We start from the raw sequence: 24,836 nt of genomic DNA, 5'->3' as shown, positions 1-24,836 counted from the left end.
AATGACTCCATGACAAGCTAATGCTTTGGAAATAGAAACAGAGATAAAAAAATCAGGGCAACACGGTGGCGCAGTGAGTAGCACAATCGCCTCACAGCAAGAAGTTCGCTGGTTCGGTTTCTGTGTGAAGTTTACATGATCTCCCTGTGCTTGCGTGGGTTTCCTCCGGGTGTTTCGGTTTTCCCCACAAGACATGTGGTATAGATGAATTGGGTAAGCTAAATTGTCCGTAGTGTATGGGTGTGTATGGATGTTTCCCAGTGATGGGTTGCAGCTGGAAGGGCATCTTCTGTGTAAAACATGTGCTGGATAAGTTGGCGGTTCATTTCGCTGTGGCGACCACTGATGAATAAAGATACTAAGCCGAAAAGAAAATGAATGAATGAAAGGAGAATACAACTGGCCTCTGAGCGAGCAGAGAGAGGATCATGTGAGCGCTCTACTGGTGCTCTTACTGGCTGACGCTCAAGAAAGTTGCTCTTCATTTGCATAAACTTCAAGGATTCCCAACTTTGTCGCATCGCTAGACATGCCCACCTGGTCGCTGTCGCTCGCGTAGATGGAAGTAGCTCGCTCTCCGTTGAAATGAATGGTCACTTGTCACTTTGCCACTGCGAGTTGCTCGTAGTGTGAATGAGGCTACCAGGTGGGCGTGTCAAGCGACGCGACAAACTTGAGAATCCTTCAACTTTATGCAAATGAAGAGCGACGGCCAATAGGAGCACCAGTAGAGATCACGTTATTCTCTCTCAGCCCACTCAGAGGCTGGTTGAATTCTCCGTGCTGTAGACTCACACACCCCTGCGTTTGCAGCAGGACGCCACCCAGAGCGACAGGCAGCGACAAATTCGCTGCTAGTGTGAATGAGGCATCATTCATCCATTTTTCTTCGGCTTAGTCCCTTATTCATCAGGGGTCACCACAGCGGAATGAACCGCCAAATATTCTGACTAATGGTTTACCCAGCTAATGCCCTCCCAGATGCAACCTAGTAGTGGGAAACATCCATACACACTCATTCACACACGCTCATACACTATGGCCAATTTTGTTTACCCAATTCACCTATACTGCATGTCTTTGGACTGTGGGGAAACCAGAGCATCCGGAGGAAACCCACATGCAAATGCCACACAGAAATGGATGCCAAACACAGTGGATGGATAAATCATTAGTAAAATAATTCACAAATAATGTGGAGAATCAGCCAGGATAAAACAAATTGAATCCAATAATTCAATAATAATCTTAAATTTTTTCCCTTGCCAAATGTTAAATTAAACATTTACTAACACAATATTAAAATCAAAATTTGTGTCAGCTAGTTTTACGTAATGCTCTTGAACTTTAACAAATAATGAACAGGCACACTTGCTTTAACATGAGCAAATATTTATAAACACTATGCCAAATGGCTTACTTATTGTTAATGTAAATGTGTTAACCAACAAGACCTACGAAATGCATCTGTGTAAAATGTCTCTCTGTGGGACTCTAAAGTAATGACTATGATTATGTGCAGAGGTGTGAAATTACCACAATTGTTGTGGCAAAACCAAAGCCTGTGTCTATGGCTGTGCCATTGCCATTGGATCTTGTGATAAACACACTGGCATATGTGGAACTGCTGAAACCAGCTGTGATCATATTGAGTAAGCGTGTTCATATTGACAAAGCGCATGCATATTGACGTAATAAGATCACAAGAGATCATGCATCGTGTTTTTCTCTCTCTTAAGCAGATAAACACACAGCCCCCACTCCCCCCCAGAGTCTCCCTATTGATAGACCTTGTAGAATGGCTGTTCATTCGTCTGCTCCAGAGCCCCCCAATCAGCTTGCAGCACCCCGATTGCTCTTAAATCCTCCAATGACTGTATTGGAGAGTGTGTGTGTGTGTGTGTGTGTGAGTGTGCGCGCTTGAATGTGTGGGTGTGTGCTGCACCAGACATCAGCAGCAGGTTGAGAGCCGACACACAGAGGAAGCAAGAGAGAAGAAAAGAATAAAGGGCGAGAAAAGAAAAAGAGAAAGAGGCACTCCTCCATTCAGACCTCTGAGAGAACTTCAAGAGCGCTTCTTGCAGATCCAAACACACAGGTAAGAAGAACAGCACGAGGACCAGCTCTCTTTATCTCTTTCTATCTTGTGATGCAGTGGCGATCGCAGCCCAGTGCTTTGTATTCGTCTTTTATCTGATCGGCGTAAACACTCTCACAGGAGCAAACTTGCCTGATGGCTCTTGTACCTCTCTGTGCCGTAATGCCACCGCTCATATTTTTCTGCTGGTGTGACATAATGGGAATTGATCTACTTCTGTGATGATGCTCTCCGGTTCTCTCTGATGCTGACGTTGCGATTGCTGAACGTAGCAGAGAGCAGAACTGCTACTGAGGTAAACCTCTCTGGCTGAATGCTTTGAAACAGCACACGTGGGGTTGATAGCGACAAAGCCAGGTCGTACGCTTTCTTCACTCATATCTACATCACCTCGGGACAGCGGGAGCGAGGGAGAGACAGAGAGAGGCTCTTTGTTGCTGATAGTGATCTGATACGGATCTGCACTGCCAGGGAGATTTCCCCGAAGACTCTAAAAGCCCATTCAGCTTGCGCATATGTGTGCGTGCCGAATCAGAAGCTGCCTGCTGTCCGGTCAAAGTGAATATTTACGCAGATAAACTCATTAAAATTGTATGGAATGACTAGATGGCTTCCTAATAAAACGGTTTATCTATTTATAGATCTTGGCATGTAGGTTAAGATAGCATGATGGAGTATTGCACATTTCCATGGCACAATTCAAACACTGAGTGTATGCGCTTGCATTCACAGCATCAGTCAAATGTGTGCAGGCATCATTGTAAATGAAACATTAATTATGCTTAAATCATAACCACGACATGTTTAATTGGATGCACACATCCCTGATATTACAGTGTTTACATTAATATCTGATGTAAACAGCATAATTACTGTAAATAATTGTTTACCATTTTAAATGCAGTATTATATTTGCTTGTTGAAGCATTGAGATGCAGTGAGACGTGTTATTATGTACATGTATTTCAACAATACCTCAAGCATGACGCATTTTGCCGTAGTCTGACAGAAGAGGTGTTGTTTTGTTTTTATTGGCAGCAGGTTGTTGGTACGCTGGGTCATTACCCATGTCACAGATGACAGATTACACACACACTCACAGACACAGACAAATAGGGCAGCAGGAGAGCGGCGCCGTTACACAACTTTATTTAATTCATCTGCTGCAGATTACACAATGAAATACTCAAGCATGAAAAATATTCAAATTGATACTAGTTCAATTTACAACCACTTAGTAGTCTAATGGAATGCTGTAAGTACGGGGAATGACTGATTACGTCTATCGCTGGGAGTTTCAGGAGACGCCAGCTGTCGGGTTCAAGCCCTCATTACGCACACAGAGTTGTGACTGTCATCGTCACAATATTTAAACAGCTCCTCACTTGTTTTTCATCTGTCTTCTGTTGTGCTTCTTCATTTGACACATAAAACCGTATCCTTTTCTTCCCTCATCTCCAGTACCTCTATCCTACCCTTTGTCTGTGAGTTTCAAGTGTGCTGTCAGAATAGAGGGTGTGTGTGTTCCGATTTGGCTGAATGGTTCAGTGAAAGTGGCAGTATCAGAGCGTGGTACCAAAGGCTGTTAGGGAAAGTGAGAGAGAGAGAGAGATAACTGGGCCCTGGAGCACACGCTCACAAGCGCTGCGCTCTTCCCCGTCTGCCGATACTCCACAGATTCTCATTAAACACCACAGTCATGTCACACACGCTGGCCCTCACACGTTGAGTGGAGTTTCACTAGCAAACTGAGGCCGAGTGTGTCCACTCCTGTTTACCTGCAATCACATTTTTGCTTCAAATCGCTTTAGTGCTCCTGTTGATGGATGCTAGAGTTTCCTGTGATATTATACCCACCATTATCAGTAATGCATCTGCTCTCTCAGCGGAGTTCTGTTGGCCACGTTGTGTCTGTACATGGTAGGCCTGTAGCAATAATCTATATATTGACTTGTCATGCAATACATCGCCTTGACCTCAATATTTTTTTGACGACGCAATATATATTACCCATTCATTTTCCTTCAGCTTCCCCTATTTATCAGGGGTTGCCACAGCGGAGTGAACTGCAAACTATTCTGGCATATGTTTTACACAGCAGATGCCCTTCCAGCTGCAACCCAATACTGGGAAACAACCATACTCTTGCATTCACACACACTTATACACTATGGCCAACTTAGTTCATCCAGATCGCTTATAGACTGTAGAGGAAACTGGAGCACCCGGAGAAAACTCACATGAACATGGGGAAAACTTGCATACTCCACAGAGAAAGACCAACCGGCCCAGCCGGGACTTGAACCAGCAACCTTCTTTTTTTTTTTTTTTTTTTTTTTAAAGATTTATTTTTGGCCATTTTGCCTTTATTAGATAGGACAGTATTTAGGACAGGAAGCGAAGTTGGAGAGAGAGAGGGGGGTAGGGTAGGGAAATGTCATCGAGCCGGGATTCGAACTCGCAACGCCCTGACATGCTACTGCACCATATGTCAACGCGCTAACCACTAGGCTATTGCGCCGACACCAGCAACCTTCTCGCTGTGAGGCGACAGTGCTAACCATTGAGCCACCGCATCACCCCTCATGTTTACATTAAAATGAATGCCACTAAAGTCTTAGTAGTCTCTGATCTCTGATGGTGATGTCAGTGAGCTCAGTTCACTCCTTTACATACAATGCTTAGTGACAGATGAAGAATAGGTGAATTTTCACATTTTTGTGAAAACTACTGACGGTGTGGAAGAAGTTGTCCAAATTACTTCCATTTCCATAAATTGCACACATTCACAAATAATGTAAAAGCGATTCACATTCTACATTACTGGTTACAACTTTTATATTAGGACATTATTATTTTTACAGTATCTAAGAACTTATGTTCTGTCGTGATGTGGAACTGATTGCATGACTGGATCATTGCTGTTTACTAATTGCTGCTAGTTGCAGGCAATACTCAGAATAAACATTTGGTCAAATCTTTCCATGCAGTGTGTATTCAGACAAGTGCATAAAAAATTTTAAACTGTCTGATTGAAAATGGTAAATCACTCTCTTGACAAGAGGTGGTGTGTTTAGAAAAGCAAAAGTATCCTGATACACAAAATCTTCCTCTGGTGTCCAACTTTTCTTAACCTAAAACGTACCCATAATATGCTTTTTATTTCTATCGTTTACATTCGGATTATGTGATCCCATAATGTAACTTCAAACTTATTTAATTTTATATATAAAAAACATATAAGCATATATCACCTGTCAAAGTGTAATGAGTGGGTTGATGAGATGAAACAGCCTGAGGTTAACTACACAGTAAACAGATGGGCACTCATGTCCTACATGCAGCTCCCAATTGGGGAGACATTTAGAAGGTTTGTGCTCAAAATAATTAGAGCATACATATAACTTCTTTAACTTCAGTGCTGAAACCAATGCTTGATTTCTCTTGTTGGTTTTAGGTAGGGTTGCATGATATTGGGAAAATCTGATATTACAATATTTTGTTTTTCTGCCATATATATTGCGAAACAATAACAGATGGCTTGCATTGCTCTATTTGGAAACAATTCATAATTTTAGATTGATTGGGATGATTTTGTATGGGAGTGCATCTGCATAAAATATAACAAAAACAAATGACAAGCAGAAATGGATACAACAGAGCAAAGACACAAATGGAATAAACACTGCTTTGTGATTTTCTGGGGAGTTTACCAGTATTCAGGTATACAAAATGGATTAATTAAATGTTAAATACCACTGCATAGTCTGTATTGTATAAATAATTCAATAAAATGCTCTCACTTGCCTTAAAAAACAAATGCAAGTTAAAAACTACCACTCTATAATTATTATTAACTCTGCATTGATTCCATATATCTCATGTGTTCTGAATTTTGGCACCTGAGCAACTATAATTCTAACTTAACATTGGACATCCTGCAATGTGACTGTTGCAGATACATGCATTGCGATATAAAAATATTGTGCACCTCTAGTTTTTGGTATAGCATGTCAAAGACACCCTTTTATAACATAGTTTATACAGCAATAAAAGGGAAATTAGTCCATCATGGCAGCACACATTGATTACTATGGAAAAAAATTGTTGTGCTACTGTAGAACGATGCAAATAATGCATTAAAACCATTAATTCACCACTGGTTACTTGCCAAACATTTTTTGTCTTGTGTTTGTGTCTTTGGTAAACAACTTTTGCTAAACATAACAGCTGCAAAAAAATTGACCATCTTTTTATTTGTGTACGTGTAAATATGTTGTAAAGTTATGTTTTTACCTTTAACTTAAATTCTCCCTGATGAACCCCACAGGAAGATCTCAGGTGGGAATCAGTGGTCTTCTGGGGTTTGACGTCATCTCTTCAGTACTCCCTGTCCCCGTCTGCTGCCCTAGTCATAGTCATTTTATGTAACAGCAGCATTTATGGGCACATGACCATAAGCGCAAAATTAATTTTCTTCAAGATGCAATGGATCAGAAATTACAACTTTTCTCCAGGGGAAAAAAAAATCTGCTTTGACACTAAATGAATTTTCATGTCAGTCTAAAAAGGGGACATTAATAGTTCTTCGTTCAAATTAAAATACCTAATCACACCAAATATTTGTCTTGGTGTGAAAAGGCCCTAAGAGAGCCATTTTGAATGAGATGCAAAATATTAAAAGCTAATTAACATGAGAGCGAAGAGAGAACAGAAGATTTCACTGCACAGCCATTAGCATCATCAGAGAAGTGGGTTATATTTGCATAGAGGACAGTGATCAATCAAATCCATTAACTTTGTGGAGAGTAGACAGACATGTAAGTGCAACTGGAATTAAGATACAAGACTAAGTGTTAATTAATGCGCAAGCAGTCGATCAGGGGTACATTTCCGAAAAAAACGTTGTTAGCCAACTAAGGTCGCAAGTTCTGTCGTTACAAACATAGTTTGTTGATTTGGCATTTCCCAAGTGCATTGTTCTAACAAACATTTGCAAACTGTCACAAACATGTACACTTGCAACTACACATCTAGAACTGTAGTTAGAAGCATAGTTTCTGGCTGTGTTTTATTCTCAGTTATCCCCCCTATGACCTATAATTTAAAAGCGGAATTTAAATTACATTTTCAAAGCTTGTGAAAATGAAAATATAGCATATGTTGACGGTTTTAATTAATTGTAGGTTATTTATTAAGAAATATATCTGCACTGTAGGGCTATATGACATGGGCCTGTTTTTTAGAACATTTCTGCAGTGGTTTGAATGTGTCAGATTGTAAAAGTAGATTTTTATAATAAATAAAAATAAAATAAATAAACAATATTCTACTTAATAAAAATTTAATTATTATTATTATTTAAGTAGGATTTTTTTTCATTTCTTAATAAATAAGCTACTGTAAATTCTAACCATTAATGATTCATATGATTAATAAATGAGATTAGAATACATGTTAGCTAAGAGCTTTTATGAGTTAGGTTAGAATATTTAATATTCTAATAATTGTAAAAGAAAATAGGTCTTTTATGTGTTGTTTATATATATTTCAATTAATATGGAAAACGAGTGCATGTTTTTACCAAAACTAATATAGATTTTTTTTATGCGTGTAAAACAATATAATTTGCACAAAAAATATGGGGTTTTCTTGTTACTCCATCCCGTTTAGAGCGTCGTTGTGGGCATTTTATGTTATAACCAACGTAGTTCAAATGATGGATCGGCGAAAGAAACTACGGTTTTGGGAAACACCCATCATTACATCATTCTTTTCCCAAACGATGCACCGTACTATGATAATTCAACCGTGAGTTATGTCGTTGTTTGGGAAACGCACCCCTGCATAGGTCGTTTTAGATTTGAAGTAAATTTTAGACACATTTTAACAGCCTATAGCCAGCCAGGGGGGTTTCAGTTCATTAAAATTCACTTGGAGGGATTTTTTAGACTTAGCTGTTGCATGTAGACATTTTGTGTTTTTGCTTCGCTGAGCAGAGGGTTTTACTTCATGCATTCTCTAAGGGAATGGTACAGTTCAGCATTAGTTGAAGAAAAAGGTGTAGCTGGAAACAAGAAAGGATTGACAAATATTGATGTCTTCCTCCCCTGTGTTCATGAAAGCATCTCTGGCTAAAAATAGAGATCAAACAACAGGAGGAAAACATTATATGGTTGTCGTTATTTACCTGTCTGGTTACATTACCTAATATTTTGCACAAAATGACTCTAACTTGATTTGTTAAAGTATTATGCATTCAGAAGTAAAAATATTGCTAAACAATTGTTAAATGGCTGCTAAGATCAAATGTTTTTAAACTCTTATTATAACTAGGTACATGTGCTAATTTACTCAAGCGTTTCACATGAATATTCGTAAACTCTTCAAAAACAGAGAGAGCGGGCACTCTATTTTTAGCATGGCTTAGCTCAGTGTTCCATCCAACAGAAGTCCAACTTCTCTGGTATCTCAGGAGATCTCATTAAGAGCAAAAACCTCTTTGCATTTCATTCCCTTTTTATTTTTGTCCACATATCACTGTAGCAGAGGGATGATGAGCTCCATCCATCATTAAATCACACGGAAGCAGCCGATTTAAGGTTTCGTGTCTTCATTCATACAGGCGGCGCTGTCAACAGGATAATCTGTATATTGTGGCTTTTAAAGCCTATTAAGGAGAAAGAAATATGAAAACACAGCATTGCAGTTTACTGTGGGCGATTGTTTCAGTAAGACGCAGTAAAACAGGGACAGATGCAGTCCGGCTGTGATGCTCAATATTGAACCTCTTGGAATATGAATTTGTTGAACAGGTTTCACAGAGGGAGAAACGCTATGAAGAATATTTAACAGCAGTGTGTATTGACAGTAGTCACCAGGTGTCCTCTAATATCCCGTATACACTGCTCTCCCCTCAGGCACACACTCCAATGGTTCATAGATGAGCGTGTGGAGGGCTGGTGATATCTGCGTCACAATATGAGGTGCTGAATGTAGCCTGCTCTCATTTGCACTCTTTTGCAAATGTATAACGATCACCATCCAACCCACTCCAGTCTCTCTTACCATTTAATATGAACCGTCTGATGAATCGCAGCAGAATGAGGTCACTTTGCAGCAGCTCTTCTGATTTAAATAAAATGCTTTTTAAATATTTTTGTAGTCCTCTTGCATTGCTTGCTGTAATTGGTGTAGATGAGGGTGAAAGATTAGCATTGGGATATGGGTTTGGGACCCCCTTGAATGTTGTGCAGAAATGATCTGAAATTTCTGTCACCTCCAGTGTTGGGCTGTGATGTGCTGATCCAGTGTGTGTCCTATTACTGCTTATCTCAGGGGAAAAGAGAGAGGTTGTGATAATACAGCTCTCATCCTGCTGTATCTACTAAAGGCACTGATCTGCTCTGTTTTGATCCCACCTCCCGCTGGCGCTTGTATGCATAATGATTGCTCTTTTTTTTTTCTCGAGCTGATGTTTTGGTAACGAGCAGCAGCTATCATTTGCGAGCTCAAGTGAAAGTGGAGCATTTAAATAAGACTCTGCTAAACAGTTTTGTGTTAATGTTAACGGCTTCGGCTGACGATATTAAACAGAACTGTTTTGTTTTATTTCCTCTCTCCATAGTTACAATGCTGCCTGGTGCCAGGCCCCTGCTGCTGTGTGTGCTGTGTCATGTGACCAGCACATGGGCATTCTCCCGGATGTCGGACGCCGTGGAGCTGCGGTCTGCATTCTCGGTGGCACGTACCAGCAGCATGGAGGGAGGCCCGAAGATGGTCGTCACTTTCGACAAAGTGTACGTCAACATCGGCAGCGACTTTGATCCAAAGTCTGGCTTATTCCGCTGTAGGATTCCAGGTGCCTACTATTTCTCCTTCACAGTGGGTAAGTTCCCCCGGCGAGACCTGTCGGTCATGCTAATGAAGAACCGCAATGAGGTTCAGGCGATCGTGTATGATGAGAACGCTGGAGAAGAGCGGAAAGTGCAGAGCCAGAGCGCCATGCTGCAGCTTGATTTTGGAGACACGGTCTGGCTTCGTCTTCATGGAGACCCTCGATACGCTATCTACAGCAACACGGGCCACTACACCACCTTCAACGGTTACCTGATCTACCCTGATGTGTACGGCTACCAAGAGCACACACACAAAGAGCATGACAGTGTCCACCAGCCCCCGAAAATCAGTGATCACTTACCGTCTGAGCAAGAAAACACAATTACCAAAGACACTGCTGTGCGTATGAAGGAGGAGAGACGGGACGAAGAAATAAAAGAGGAGGATAGCAGAGATGGAGAGGAGGAAGACGATGACCAAAGGTCAGCATTCTCAGTAGGCCGCACACAGAGCATTGTGGGCGTGGATCAAGGACACCCTGAGCACCAGCCCATCATCTTTGACACAGAGTTCGTCAACATCGGCAACGACTTCAACTTGAGCTCGGGTGTTTTCAAATGCAGAGTAGCAGGGGCCTATTACTTCTCCTTCAATGCTGGCAAGCTGCCGCATAAGACCCTATCAGTGAAGCTGATGAAGAATCATTTGGAGGTACAGACCATGATCTACGATGACAGTGACACTGAGAAGGCCCTGCAGAGCCAGAGTCTGATGTTGTCTCTGCAAGATGGAGACACTGTGTGGCTTTACAGTCACCAGAGGGATGGGTTTGGGGCTTACAGTAATCACGCCAAGTATATCACTTTCACTGGGTTCCTGGTGTATCCTGAGCTGCACCGAAGCCTTCCTCAGCCGCAGAAACAGGATAAGACACTGTAGGCCGGTCAGGGAGACAGTCTGTCTGTGGGTCTAGAGGAAGTGGCAAGAGTTTGGAGGAGAATTTGTGTGGAAAAATTTGGAGTTCCCTATATGTAATCTTTGATGCTCTAGAAACTCATCACTCCCTTCGTTTGCTTTTTTCTGATTCGTTATTACACAATTTCTCCTGCTCTTCCCACTTAAGCTTGTGTGAACAAATTGTCTGATTTTGGAACATTTTCATGTAAAAAAAAGAAAGAAAAAAGTGATCAAATAATCACATTTTAGATTTCACATCAAAATGTTCCAAAACCTCAAAAATGTTCACATTGTTCCATGTGTTTCACATGTGATTGAACACTTTTACCCAGTTTATCTACTTTCCGAGGAATTATACAACCAAGAAACACCTAAAATAACAAAGCCTCTCCTTGGCATCGTTAAAGTGGCACTGAAACAGAGAATGTCAACATATTTTTTTTTTCTATTGTGATCAGTGAGATGGCTTCTTGAATAAGAAAAATGCAGGGTTCCCCTGTTAGCTAATGATATGATCTTGTGACTGACAGGCAATGGGCTATATGCACAGCTAGGGTTTGTTGTTAAAGCTTAAAAAAGACAAAAGACTGTTTAAAGAGGTGCTGTCTTTAGCAGCAGGCTAGCGCAGAAACTCCATTGAAAATACTGGGTTGAAATTTATTTCCATTTTTTTAAAGACATGGGCTGGAAAAATAGATATTAATCCAGTGCTTCTTGTTTGCTCTGATGCCCACTTTATATTGTATCTCAGCCAGGCAGTAAAGATCGCTGTTTTTTTTTAAGAAATCTGATCTTAAACGCAGCGATTTTGTATGGGATGACAATTCACCAGAAGCCCTGGGGCTGGCTGACTGAATTTAAAAGTCTGTGTGCATATACCCCATTGGACTTCATGATGGAATGCAAGTCAGAAATGTTTTTTGATAAAAGATTATAAGGGCACAGACATTTTTAGGCAAGGCAAGGCAAGTTTATTTATATAGCACATTTCATACACAGTGGCAATTCAAAGTGCTTTACATAAACAGGAATAAAAGAAACAAGTATAAGAGAAATAAAAACAAATAATAAAAATGGTAAAAATAAATATAAAATAAAATCGGATAAAATGTATTATAAAAGAATTAAAAAGAAGAGAAAAACATAGTAGTTCGATCTGTCGGACGTAGCACAGTGCTCATTCAGTAAAAGCACAGCTAAACAGATGTGTTTTCAGTCTTGATTTGAATGTGCCTAATGTTGGAGCACATCTGATCATTTCTGGAAGCTGATTCCAGCAGCGGGGGCATAGTAGCTGAAAGCCGATTCACCCTGCTTTGACTGAACCCTTGGGATTTCTAATCTATTTGATCCTAAAGATTCTAAAGATCTGATCCTAAAGATCACATGATCTTTAAAATCATGTGCATGGATAAATCAGTTATTATAAACACTGAAACATTGTGTAAAAATATTTAAATGATTAGTTACTTAATTTTTAACACTTATTATTTCAATACAAAATCACTAGTATTCAAAAAATAAATCTGAAATAAAAGGGACACAAATTGACTGAACAATCTGAAACTGTTAGCACTAATGCACCTATCTTGGCAGAGGCGATTGATTTGACAGTTTCTATGATCTCTCAGATTTAATACAGTTCTTAAATGCATGCATATTTCAAATACAAAATTGTGTTGTCTTTAAAACCTTTGCACGAACATTTTGCACGAAAGCTCAGTTTGCTTTTTCCATTTTTTCCAATGTAAAGTGATGGTAATAAAAGTGATGACAACATTTGCTTTCCAGTAAATCATGATTCATGTAGTCAGTCAGTATAATTTTTTCCTGGATTTGGAACAGCACTACACAGTTAAACTGAGGTTTGCTTCTGTAAATTCACTATGTATGGCAAGAAAGTGCAAATGCAAAAATTATTTTATTCACTGCCAAATACATTTACTGTACATCAACTGATGCTCACGATTTTTGAGAACTGTTCAACAAATATTGTTTATATTTTGGAAAGAAATTCTATTAAAGTTATCAGTAAATGTATATAATTCTTCTGGTTTGTGCTGTTGTGTGTATATGGTCAAAAAGATTTATTTAGGTGAAGCATATTTATGAAGTGCACAATTCCAACTTGTAAATACTTGTGTTTTTATTTTTTTTATCCATTTCTATATGTGAATGTTTGCATTTCTAATCCTGTGCCTGGTCTTATGTACTTTTTTCTGTATGGATTTATTCCAGTCAATAAACTTTGTGAAAGAAAGCTGGATAAGCTTTTCAGTGTTTGTGCAGTATGAGCTACTTTAAGTACCGTAAAAGTGGTTTCGGTGTAAGCTGGATTCATATTGTGAAAGAAGCCAGTCCCCAGAAGCAAGCCAAATAAAAGCTCTGAATGTAAACTGTTTCTTTTGTATTTTCTGCTTTAGTAATAATATAAAGTATATATCATTTTCACTCCTACTCTATAAAAACGAGTTATTGCAACTCTGATATATAGGTAAAATATGGAGAAATGCAACTGCTGCATGGGTTTAATTGGGTTGTATGTTTAATTCTGAAATTTAACACATTATTATACCCATAATATTATTAACCCATAATATGCATATTTTAATTGAAATAAATTATAAATAAAATATACACTCACTGGCCACTTTATTAGATACACTTTACTAGTACCATGTTAGACCGCCTTTTGCCTTCAGAACTGCCTTAATCCTTCATGGCATAGACTCAACAAGGTACTGGAAACATTCCTCTGAGATTTTGGTCCATATTGACATGATAGCATCACAAGTGCTGCAGATTTGTCCCATTCCACCACATCCCAAAGGTGCTCGATTGGATTGAGATCTGGTGACTGCAGAGACCATTTGAGTACAGTGAACTCATTGTCATGTTCAGGATACCAGTCTGAGATCATTCACGCTTTATGACGATGGGTACACTGTGGTCACAAAGGGATGAACATGGTCAGCAACAATACTCAGGTAGGCTGTGGCATTGGCATGATGCTCAATTGGTACTAATGGGCCCAAAGTGTCCCAAGAAAATATCCCCCATACCATTATACCACCAGCCTGAACCGTTGATACAAGGCAGGATGGATCCATGCTTTCATGTTGTTGACACCAAACTTCTATTCTCCTATTGCCCAATTTTGGTAAGCCTGTGTGAATTGTAGCCTCAGTTTCCTGTCCTTAGCTGACAGGAGTGGAACCCAGTGTGGTCTCCAGCAGCTGTAGCCCATCCGCTTCAAGGTTCGACGTGTTGTGTGTTCAGAGATGCTCTTCTGCAGACCTCGGTTGTAACGAGTGGTTATTTGAGTTACTGTTGCCTTTCAGTCTGGCCATTCTCCTCAGACCTCTGGCATCAACAAGCCATTTGCACTTACAGAACTGCCGCTCACTGGATATTTTGTCTTTTTCAGATCATTCTGTGTAAACCCTAGAGATGGTTGTGCGTGAAAATGCAAGTAGATCAGCAGTTTCTGAAATACTCAGACCAGCCCGTCTGGCACCAACGACTATGCCACGTTCAAAGTCACTTAAATCACCTTCTTTCTCCATTCTGATACTCGGTTTGAACTGCAGCAGATCATCTTGACCATGTCTACATGCCTAAATGCATTGAGTTGCTGCTATGTGATTAGCTGATTGGAAATTATTGATTAGAAGAGCTGTTGAACAGTTGTACCTAATAAAGTGGCCAATGAGTATGTTTATAACCATGAAATTGAGCTATTTAATTATCTTAAGTGTTAGTTATTAGCACAAATAAACACATTTTGTTTCTTTTTAAATCCAGATAAGCTTGATTGTACCATGAATGTCATTGGCTTTGTGAGGTCTCGGAATAGCAGATCAGATTAGTTTTCAACCATCAAGATCAAGGAGCTGCCTGGGGAAATGTAAGATAATTTTGTTTGACTGAAGTTATAAAAAGCCTAAAAGCGAAGCAGTTTTTGATGAAAACCACATATGGCAAGTTGTTTTAACATTTAATCTAACGCACATATATAGCACCTATTAGCATATGCTACTAGATGCTATCTCTGAAGTGGTACCTCATCAAAAGAGTTTTTTTTTCCCCACGTTTTTGGAAATGTTTCAACTCCCCTAAATTAAAACAGTTTTACCATTTTTAGCATTTTAGGTTAGTTTAGCATAAATCATTTAATCAGATTACACCATAAGCATCTTGCTCAAAAAGTTTTAAAAGAGTTTTGATAATTTTCCTATTCAAAGCTTGACTCTTCTGTAATTACATCATGTACTAAAACCCAACCAAAAATGAAAAGCTGCTATTTTCTAGGCTGATAAGGTTATAGGAACTATACTCTCATTCCATCATAATAATCGAGGAACATTGCTGCTGTACCATAGGTCCAGTAGGCACAATAAAATTATGCAGCACCTGAAAATAGTCCCCAGCTAGGTACCAATGCTGTGCAGTATTGTTGAGCCTGCTGCAGCCATGGTACAATAGCAAAGGCCCTTAATGATTACACCACCAGACCCGGAGATCAGCTGAATTCATTTATTCATTTTCTTTTCGGCTTAGTCCCTTTATTAATCAGAGGTCCTTATTCAGCATTATTCAACTTATTCAGCACATGCTTTATGCAGCGGATGCCCTTCAAGCTGCAACCAGCCACTGAGAAACATCCATACACCCATTCACACACATACAGACGGACAATTTAGCTTACCCAATTCACCTGCAGTGCATGTTTGTTGCACTTGTGGGGGAAACCGGAGCACCTGGATGAAACCCATGCAAACAACTGATACCATAAAGAACACACACACACACAAGCGTAATTGTTGCTAAGTAAGTCTCGGAGGGAATGAGAGACCACACTAGCAGCATGCAGCTGATATACTGGATGATTCTGCTCTTTCAAGAGGTAATTTATGTGCTCTTACAGAGTAGCTGACTTGCCTCAAATTGTAATGAGATTGGTAAATGGATAAGCTGCAGTTAATTATGGAGGAGAGATTCTTACACCTATAATTTTGCTGTGCAGTGACTTTCTTGAACGGCAATTAAGCTGTTTAGTGGGTAAAACTCATCATTTTGTAGATAAAAATCTCATTGGAAATAACCTGTTGGTGTGATTTATTATCTTTTGTAGTGGTAACTGGAGCATCTAAAACCTTGAAGAAATTTGGCTACGTGCACATTTAACTGCTGAATAAGAAAACTAGAGATTATTTTAAAATTAATCAAGAAGTATTTGTACAAGCAACAGGGTCAGGATTTCATACCTGACAGAAATATCTAACTAAAGTTCAATGCCTATAGTTTAATTCAATCAAATTCATCTTTATTTCTATAGCGCTTGTACAATGTAGATTGTGTCAAAGCAGCTTAACAGAAGTTCTTATAAATTGAAACAGTTTTCAGAGTTGTTCAGTTTAGTTCAGTTCAATGTGGTTTATTTTTCACAGCTGAAAGTCCAAACACGGAAGAGCAAATTTATTGATTCGCAGCTCCACAAGGCCCAAACCAAGCAATCCAGTGGTGAGGAAAAAACTTCACCAATTGACGAAAGTGAAGGAAACAAAACCTTGTGAGAAACCAGGCTCAGTTGGGCACAACCATTTCTCCTCTGGTCAAACTTCTTGTGCAGAGCTGCATTCTAGGCACGGGAGGCTGGAGAACACTGGAGTTTACTCAAAACTACAGAAAATACTGTTTTCATTTACTGATCCTTCACCTGTCAAAAACCTGTTTGAGTTTCTTCCAACTTTCAATACAAAAGATATTTTAAAAATGTTGAAAACTGGTAACCATTTAATTTCATAGTATTTGTTTTCCCTATTATGGAAGTCAGTGATTACCAGTTTCCAGCTGTCTTTAAAATATCTTCTTTTGTGTTCAACAGAATAAAAAAATCATCAAAGTTTGGAACCACTTGAGGCCAAGTAAATAGAGTACATTTTCATTTTATGGTGAATTTTTAGTCTTAAAACTGTAGAATGTATTGCGTAATATTATATTCACCATTCTGAAACACACACACATATTAGTGTATAGTTAAGTATTTACTTATTTTAATACACAAATATTGCAATTGTCTTGTAATACCACAATGAGGAAATGAGAAAGAAAAGCGAAGTTATTTTCAATGTTTTATTTAGATGTAGCACAATGTTTATTTACATAAATAATGTTCAGAGGATTAATCTGAGGGTATGATTATAGCTCTCCAGGGTCACAGCACATAGAGGTTTACTTTTCTGGTTTATCCCCAGACTCCAGCTTGGGTGCGTCTTTAGGCTCCCGGTATGCAGGAAACGCTTCCCATGGACTGTTCAAGTCAAACTTGCGGAACTCCTGAGCGAGCTCCACGGGTTCTGCCACAACCCGCTTCACTTCATCATCATAACGCACCTGAAAAACAACAGAGATGAATACACCAGTGCTCTAGCCTTTAACATTGCTTCAAACTTTAACATTTGGATTCTCTTTTGAGAAAATGTATTACTGAGGCTGCATTTATTTGTTAAAAAATATACACTGTAAAGTTAATTCTACTCATTTGAAAAGAGTTTTGAGCTCAGTGTTGAAGGTAATGAGTTAATTAAATACCTCATTACTTCAACTTAAATGAAGTAAGCTCACAGTACTCATATAGATTAGTTTTTTTAACTCAAATGGTTTGTAGCAATCGGTTTCCTCAAACGGTTTGAGTTGGTTTAATTATTGAGTTTTACAGTACTCAGTTGGTTTGAGTTCTCTTTATTTATAGGGTTTTACTGTGCTCAAATTGCTTCTTTTAGATTCAGATTCAGTTCACAGATTCAGATTCAGTTGACAGTACTCACTAGGATTAGATTTTGAACTTAGATGGTTTGTTGCAATCAGTTACTTCGAATAGTTTTAGTTACCTTAACTCAGTCTTTGGGTTTTACAGTGTAATAATAACAATCATATTTAGAATATTTTCATTTAAAATAGCTCTTTTACTTAAATCTAGCTCTGTATTTAAATGCATTTACAGCAAATACTCCATTTTGTAGTGCAACATTCTTCAGAAATGATTCCAACAGATCATTTTGGTGTTTACAGACAGAGATGATGCACTTTGTTAGCTGGGTTTACAAACAGACAAAAGTTGACAGTTCAGCAGCAGCCATCAGACTGCATTAAAAACATGCTGTACTTTACATTTACATTGAATATCAATATTTGTCAAATGATTTTAGTTTATTACAGACCAATGGTCTGGCTAGAGCCAAGGATAAAACCACAGCTAGATGTGAGCAATTTTTTACAAGTCAAACAATTATAAAATAAGGTAATGCGTTAACTTTAATGCTGATATACAATGCCCTCTATGAACAGCATGTAAGAATATTATGTAGCACTAATTTTTACACCAAATAAGTTTCATCGCGTTCATTGGATCGATTTGTTATTGATGTGTTATATTGTTCTCTGGTAGGCATGTGGCTTAGGCAAGTTCAACGATTCTCCAGAAACAGTTTTATATGCTCATTTATAACCACAGGAATTACCTCTAGAACAAATAGCTCAGTTTTGACCATATTTAGGGATGGTTGTGAACAATGAGCTCTTCTCTGATGCTCAGCAGCTTGTGTCAGTATCTTCTCTCTCTTTCACATATTGTTGTAATCAATAGAAAATGTTGTAGCCAATCAAACACATTCTGAGTGACAGAGTCAGTGTTTTGTTCTGACTTTGGCCCGTTTTTCATCAGGATTTACATGACAATGAGGAGACAATGGAGCATGAGGCTTACTGAATATCATTTCTGTGTATTGAATTCTTATAATCCAGCTATGCCTAGGTATATCTAGATTCTCATTCTATAGCACCTTTAATGCTTTAACTGCATTAAACAGTTTATTGGCAGAAACACCCATGTTTATCTTCACTGGGCATCTTTGATAGCGATAAAATAGCCAATAAAATGAGAAATAAGACCATCTTTTATTGCGTTCCAGTTCTGACATCCAAAGACAGCAGAAAACAATTGTTCTTTGTTCCATGGATGACACCCATTATTCACCGCTTGTTAGCACTGCTGCAGTGACGTAACTGTGGCTTCTTCTCCCAAATGCTAATTTGGTGCTCAATAAACGCATTACAAACATCATCAGAGTTGATCATTTGTATTCTGAGCCTTTATGATGTTGGGTAAACTTACAATAAACAATATTTCAGTCTTAAATTACTTTTGGGTGTGTAAAAAGTGCGACAGCAACAGCATTTATTTGAAACAGAAATCAATTTAGAGTGAAAAAGCAGAGATGGCATTTCCACTTTTGACCCCTTCAGAGGTAGTCAAAAATACATTCAATCTGATTGCTTTCATATGGAAAACAATCATGTGCTTGTGGGCATTCAAAAATCTGCAAAAAAAACATCTCAACTTACTGATCTGACATGAGATCATTATGGGATATCAGTTTGAGAAAGCCAATATATTCATACTGCTGTGCAATGTACATTTAAAGTGCTGTGAATTACCCTTATGTATAAAATGCACTATATAATTAACTTGTCTGGTCTACCAAAACACTTGGATTAGTATCAAAAATCAGAGTTTGCTTTCCTGCTCATTTATATGCCGTGTAATTAATGTGTAATTCAATAAGTCGGATCATTCATTCATTCAGTGCTCCCTTAAAAGAGATGAGGGAAGAGTTGATGAAATCTGCACAAGTAGTGACAAAACCTGAATATAAACAGATGCGAATACAGGTGGAAATGGTATTGCATCTTGATAACCACTTGCTATTTGATCCCTAAAAACATGATCATACCAGATAGAAGCAGAACCTAATATTTAATGTGTTTACCTCCACATATCCAGATAACGGGAAGTCTTTCCTGAATGGATGGCCTTCAAATCCATAATCTGTTAAGATGCGTCTCAGATCTGGATGGTTTGTGAAGAAAACTCCAAACATGTCCCAAACCTTTAATGACAGATTTATTTCAGAATTAAACAAGAATGCCTCTATAAAAAACAACAACAATAAAAACATACATCACATCACATCAAGCTAAAATGCAAGATCTTAGGGGCTCAACTGCATTAAGTCTGCAACTTGTGCTGGAGCATACTAATACATATTTTTTCATAGTACATAATCAAAACTTGCTTTTAAAACCTCATTACACTGAGACACATACCTCTCTCTCGTACCAGTTAGACGCCTGGAACACAGGCACTGAGGAGTCAAGAGGAGTCAGCTCATCCGTGTAGGTCTTTACTCGGATACGAGAGTTAAAATGCAAGGACAGCAGATTGTACACAATCTGAAAAGGAAAAAATGATTATCAGCCTATTGCAGATCAGGTTCAAACATGTTCTGTTAGATGGATATGCATTTCTCTTTTCCCTATCCGGACTGCCAAAGTATGCATATTTTGTGTATTAGCTTGAATTTATATATCTTTTTTAAAGAATCTGAATCTCAAAGTTCAGACACCATTTCAAAGGCTCCTGTTTTGCCATTAAAATGTTGTGCTTTGATTAAAATGTTTATATTTATTTACTAATTACATAGAAAGTGTTTAAAAGTGTTTCATAAAATTATAATGTAGTTCATTTATTTAGTGCATTTAAAAGCAATTGATGTCTTCAGCTTTTTTAAAGTGGAATATGCATAGTACATGTCATATTAATCATAACAAATAACATTTTTATATTATTATTTGAACATTTGAAGACACATTAGCGGAAATTAATAAAACAAAACATAAATCAATCTTTTACTCAACAAATGTACTTATTAAAGGCAAAGCCAGTACTAACTAGTGCTGAACAATATATCGTTTGAGTATCGATATCACTATGTGTGTATCCACAGTAGTCACATCGTAAGATTAGATTGTTTAATAAAGATATTATTACATGGGGCGTCACGGAGGCACAGTGGATAGCACAATCGCCTCACAGCAAGAAGGTCGCTGGTTTGAGCCTCGGCTAAGTCAGTTGGCATATCTGTGTGGAGTTTGCATGTTCTTCTCGTTTTCATGTGGATTTCCTCTGGGTGCTCCTGTTTCCCCCACAAGTCCAAAGACATGTGGTATAGGTGAATTGGGTAAGCTAAAATTTTCCGTAGTGTATGTGTGTGAATTAGTGCGTATGGATGTTTCCCAGTGATGGGTTGCAGCTGGAAAGGCATCCGCTGCTTAAAACATATGCTGAATAAGTTGGCAGTTTATTTTGCTGTGGCGACCTGAGATTAATAAAGGAACTAAACCAAAAAAATAAATAAATAAAAATGAATGAATGAAAATTACACTTTATTTTATATTGTTGAATACAATTACTACACAATGATGAGCATATTATTTTACATTTGATTTTCTACATTGGAATGTTGCTAGTATCCCCATAAACCATAAAGCACTGTTTATTTACATTTTATTTTTGCTAATTTAGCTTTTAAAAATACTTGATCACTGGACAGCCTTAGCTTTATTCAATTTAAATTGGTACATAGACTTGACCCCATTTGTACAAGATAAAGCAAGAGATCAAGATGACATATGATGAGGTGTGCAGGTGCTGTAGTGCTGTGCCAATTCTTAGGGGTAAATTTTGAAGCCCTTCCCCTTCACACTCGGTTTTAAGGGCCAAGGGGAAGGGGTAGGGGTACAAAAATAGAATTGGGATTGGGCCTAAATTAATGGTGGGGACATTTCAGTATTTGCTGGATATTGGTGGGGACACATCCCCACCGTCCATGCCAAATCTACACCCTTGAACAAAACAAACGATTGCAATGTCAGATTTTTCCAATATCGTGCAGCCCTAGTACTAACCAATAATAACTTTGAAGTGATCTCTTGAAATTCTATTAACAAAAAACACGAAATCAACATGCAAGTAAAACATCATATATTTTGACACTTCTCGGTTGAGGCTGAGCAAGTTTACCTCAAAGCGATTCTGCTTTGAAGGGATGTCCACAGCTGTCAGATCAGTCAGATTGCGGAACTGAGCATTTGTATGATCCTTTAAGAAGGTAAGAACAGGAATAATACCTTCTGGGTGGACCATGATCTCCAGCTCATTAAAGCAGGTCACCTAGAATTAAAAAGGCTCTAAATGAGAGACAAGTTTTGGCTCAACCACAATATCTGCTAAATACATCGTTAAATCAGGGGGGGTTACTGACCTGAACTTGCTGCACATATTTGGGGAGAATCTCTGCGACGTATTCTCCAAACTCTGAAAGCTGGGAGTGGGTGACTGGATCATTGGGCCTTACAGTAGCTAAAGCAAAAAAGACCTTTAATCATGACAAATCAGTGACAGCTCCGTGAACAATGTCAGATTTCCACAAATCTACTCACGCCTGCTTTCAGTTGTCGTCGATCTCGTCTGGACAATCGCAGCGCTCTGTCTGGCAACTGTATGAAAGATTATAAGAAACTAATGGATTGTTATAACAGTGTCAAATTCAGATTAAATGCCAAAAAAATCCCAATTAATTACGTTAACTTGTACCCGATCAAATTGAAAACGAATAACGACACTGTTGCATTTACAAAACAACAATAAACGGTAGCTTAATTGTCAAATTCCGAATAAGACAATTCCAATTTGTAGTGATTAAAGCATGTTATTCCAGTATATGTGTCGACATTGTCAGTACTGTTCAGTGTGTTTGTAATGTCTGCTAGCAGCAAAAGGAAAGGTCAACCGCGAAGACCTGTCTGAACCACAGGAGAGTGGGCTGTGCGGCATGCATGGTGACAACAACTGTAAAATAAGTTATAATTTATCTTGAACTGGTCAGCACTGCCCCTTTTGATTCTTACCGTTTAAACTTCTGCCAAATCCGCTGCGGACAAATCTAACCAAGGAGGCCGCCATCTTTACACCCACACCGCGTCCTTCCTCGCGAGACTTTTACTGCTGTTGTTGACTGGCACTGGTATTGTGCAGTGACCTGCTGCCATCTTCTGGCGGTAATTTCACCTTTAAAAATCTCGTTTTAATGCATATTTGGGATTAATTAATATATTTTGTCCTTGTTAGGTGTTACAAAAAAATTTAAACTTTGTATATTTCCTGATTTTTTTCTTTCTCAGACCTATTTGTTTTTCTTTCTCCTCTGGTTTTTCAAACAGTTAGTGTTTAACTGTTTCCATTGTTCTTTTGATGTATGTTTGATTTTCGTTGGTCTTTGTTACTGTTCTTGTCTTGACAATCATTTAGTATCATATAAATATATTTAAAAAATCTTTATATATTGAGGCCATTAGCTTGTTCAAGACTTTAATTTAAAACACAGATTTCATTAGTCGACATCTAAGTATTTTTGACATACTTTATTTTGTGATTTAAGTACTAGTTAGTTATGCAGATGAGCCATTTTATTCTCAAATGATACAAAAAGTATTCCACTTTGGACAATGATCCAAAACAAACACTAAAAACTAATGTGGGTCATAAAAATAAAGTTTTGCCATGCCTATCCCAGTCTGCAGACGTTAACCCTATAGAAAACTGTAAGAAATGAAATGATCAACGTGGACCAGAAAATATAAAGGATAGAAAATCTTTTATAATGACATCAGTCCCCATCACATTTTTTCCAAGATAAATAGCTCATCATATTAGAGCTATTCCAGCATTATGGATGTAACACTTGCAGTGAAAATTCAAAACATAGATTCACAAAGTATGTTAACATTATATTGAAACATCTTTTTATATTTTTTCAAAACAACTAACCACAGAATTATGGAATCAGAAAAATATCAATCTGTAAACCTTTTTTATATTTTAAATTAGTAAAAATAAACATGCCTAATGGATACGTGTCAAAAAAAGTCTGTGAGTTTACAGTACACAACATACTTTGTAGATATTCTGTCAGTTAAACTGCACAAGCCAAAAGAAATAATGCTTATCAACAGGATAAGAGTTGGCTCACTCTACAACAAACATGATTAATTTTATTTTAAAGAAAAAAGGAAAAAGATTGGTTATGGATGTGACATCTCTCCGTTATGGATGTGACGGATGTGTGAAATTGGCACTTGTGTGATTTGGTAAATCAAATATAATTGGTTGAAAACATTGACAGAAATACTTTTGAGTATTTTTCAACTACTATAAAATGCTTGCTTGTACAAAAAACACAGAAACAGTTTAGCTATTTTGGTGAAAATGTCCTTTTTTCCATATCAAAGTTGACATTTGCATGAAATTGCACATTTACCAAAGGTGGCAATGCTCCTAGTTGAATTGGAAATGCATTATGGAAATCTCTGATTTGACAAACAACATAGAAAGATTATGGTCATTTTTTAAATGAATAAGTAAGGTCATACTGATATCGAAAATTGTAACCATTCACTGTTAGTGTGTGGTCATAACGATGTAAAATGATTTGATTTCCTCAGCAGTCCTGCACTTTTCGCACACTGTATTTATGCAAAACAGATTTATGGCAATAATAAACATTAAATGCAAAGAGGCTATTTGAACACCCCAGTTGAACAGCTGGTGAAGAAAGCTCTGCAGCATCTGTATTTCCTGAGGAGACAGAAAGCTTGGCATGCCACCAAGGATCCACAGCTACTTTTACAGCTGAGTTGTTGACCAACTGCATCACTGCATACAGCAGCTCTACAGCCATGGACTACAAACACCTGCAGAGAGTGGTAAAGACTGAGTCTAAGATCATCAGAGCTGCCTCCATCTCCTCCCCTCAGGCCAGAAGTACAGCACAGTGAAGTGCAGGTTTTTTTCTTTCCGCCATTAGACTCCTCAACAGCTGACAGGAGACTGTAACAACGGACTGTCACATGAAGACATCAGGCCTGTGAGGGTCACCGGATGAAACTGGGGTCAGTGAAGATTACAGAAGATAAACAGGGACATTGGAACTATAGCGATGAATACCAGCAGGTTTAATTTTGAAGAACAGACAAGACAAAT

The 24,836-nt window shown here is 38.2% G+C and overlaps 2 protein-coding genes across 2 annotated transcripts; one reads left to right on the top strand and one right to left on the bottom strand.

Annotated features, from left to right (window-relative positions):
* Window positions 1-1,902: 1,902 nt before the first annotated feature.
* On the top strand, window positions 1,903-11,252 carry c1qtnf4 (C1q and TNF related 4). The gene is made up of 2 exons (XM_056461842.1): window positions 1,903-2,098; window positions 9,726-11,252. Exon 2 carries the CDS (start codon window positions 9,731-9,733, stop codon window positions 10,874-10,876), a length of 1,146 nt encoding a protein of 381 aa, XP_056317817.1. The 5' UTR covers window positions 1,903-2,098; window positions 9,726-9,730; the 3' UTR covers window positions 10,877-11,252.
* A 5,763-nt stretch (window positions 11,253-17,015) lies between these two features.
* ndufs3 (NADH:ubiquinone oxidoreductase core subunit S3) lies at window positions 17,016-22,799 on the bottom strand. Its single transcript, XM_056461841.1, has 7 exons — window positions 22,706-22,799; window positions 22,238-22,294; window positions 22,060-22,157; window positions 21,819-21,968; window positions 20,063-20,188; window positions 19,726-19,845; window positions 17,016-17,290 (listed from the first exon to the last, which is right to left on the bottom strand). Exons 1-7 carry the CDS (start codon window positions 22,758-22,760, stop codon window positions 17,129-17,131), a joined length of 768 nt encoding a protein of 255 aa, XP_056317816.1. The 5' UTR covers window positions 22,761-22,799; the 3' UTR covers window positions 17,016-17,128.
* Between the last annotated feature and the right edge of the window lie 2,037 nt (window positions 22,800-24,836).

This window comes from Danio aesculapii, chromosome 7 (assembly GCF_903798145.1).
Source record: "Danio aesculapii chromosome 7, fDanAes4.1, whole genome shotgun sequence".
In the NCBI taxonomy this organism is placed as follows: Eukaryota; Metazoa; Chordata; class Actinopteri; order Cypriniformes; family Danionidae; genus Danio; species Danio aesculapii.
This window is presented reverse-complemented; position numbering and strand designations above follow the sequence as displayed.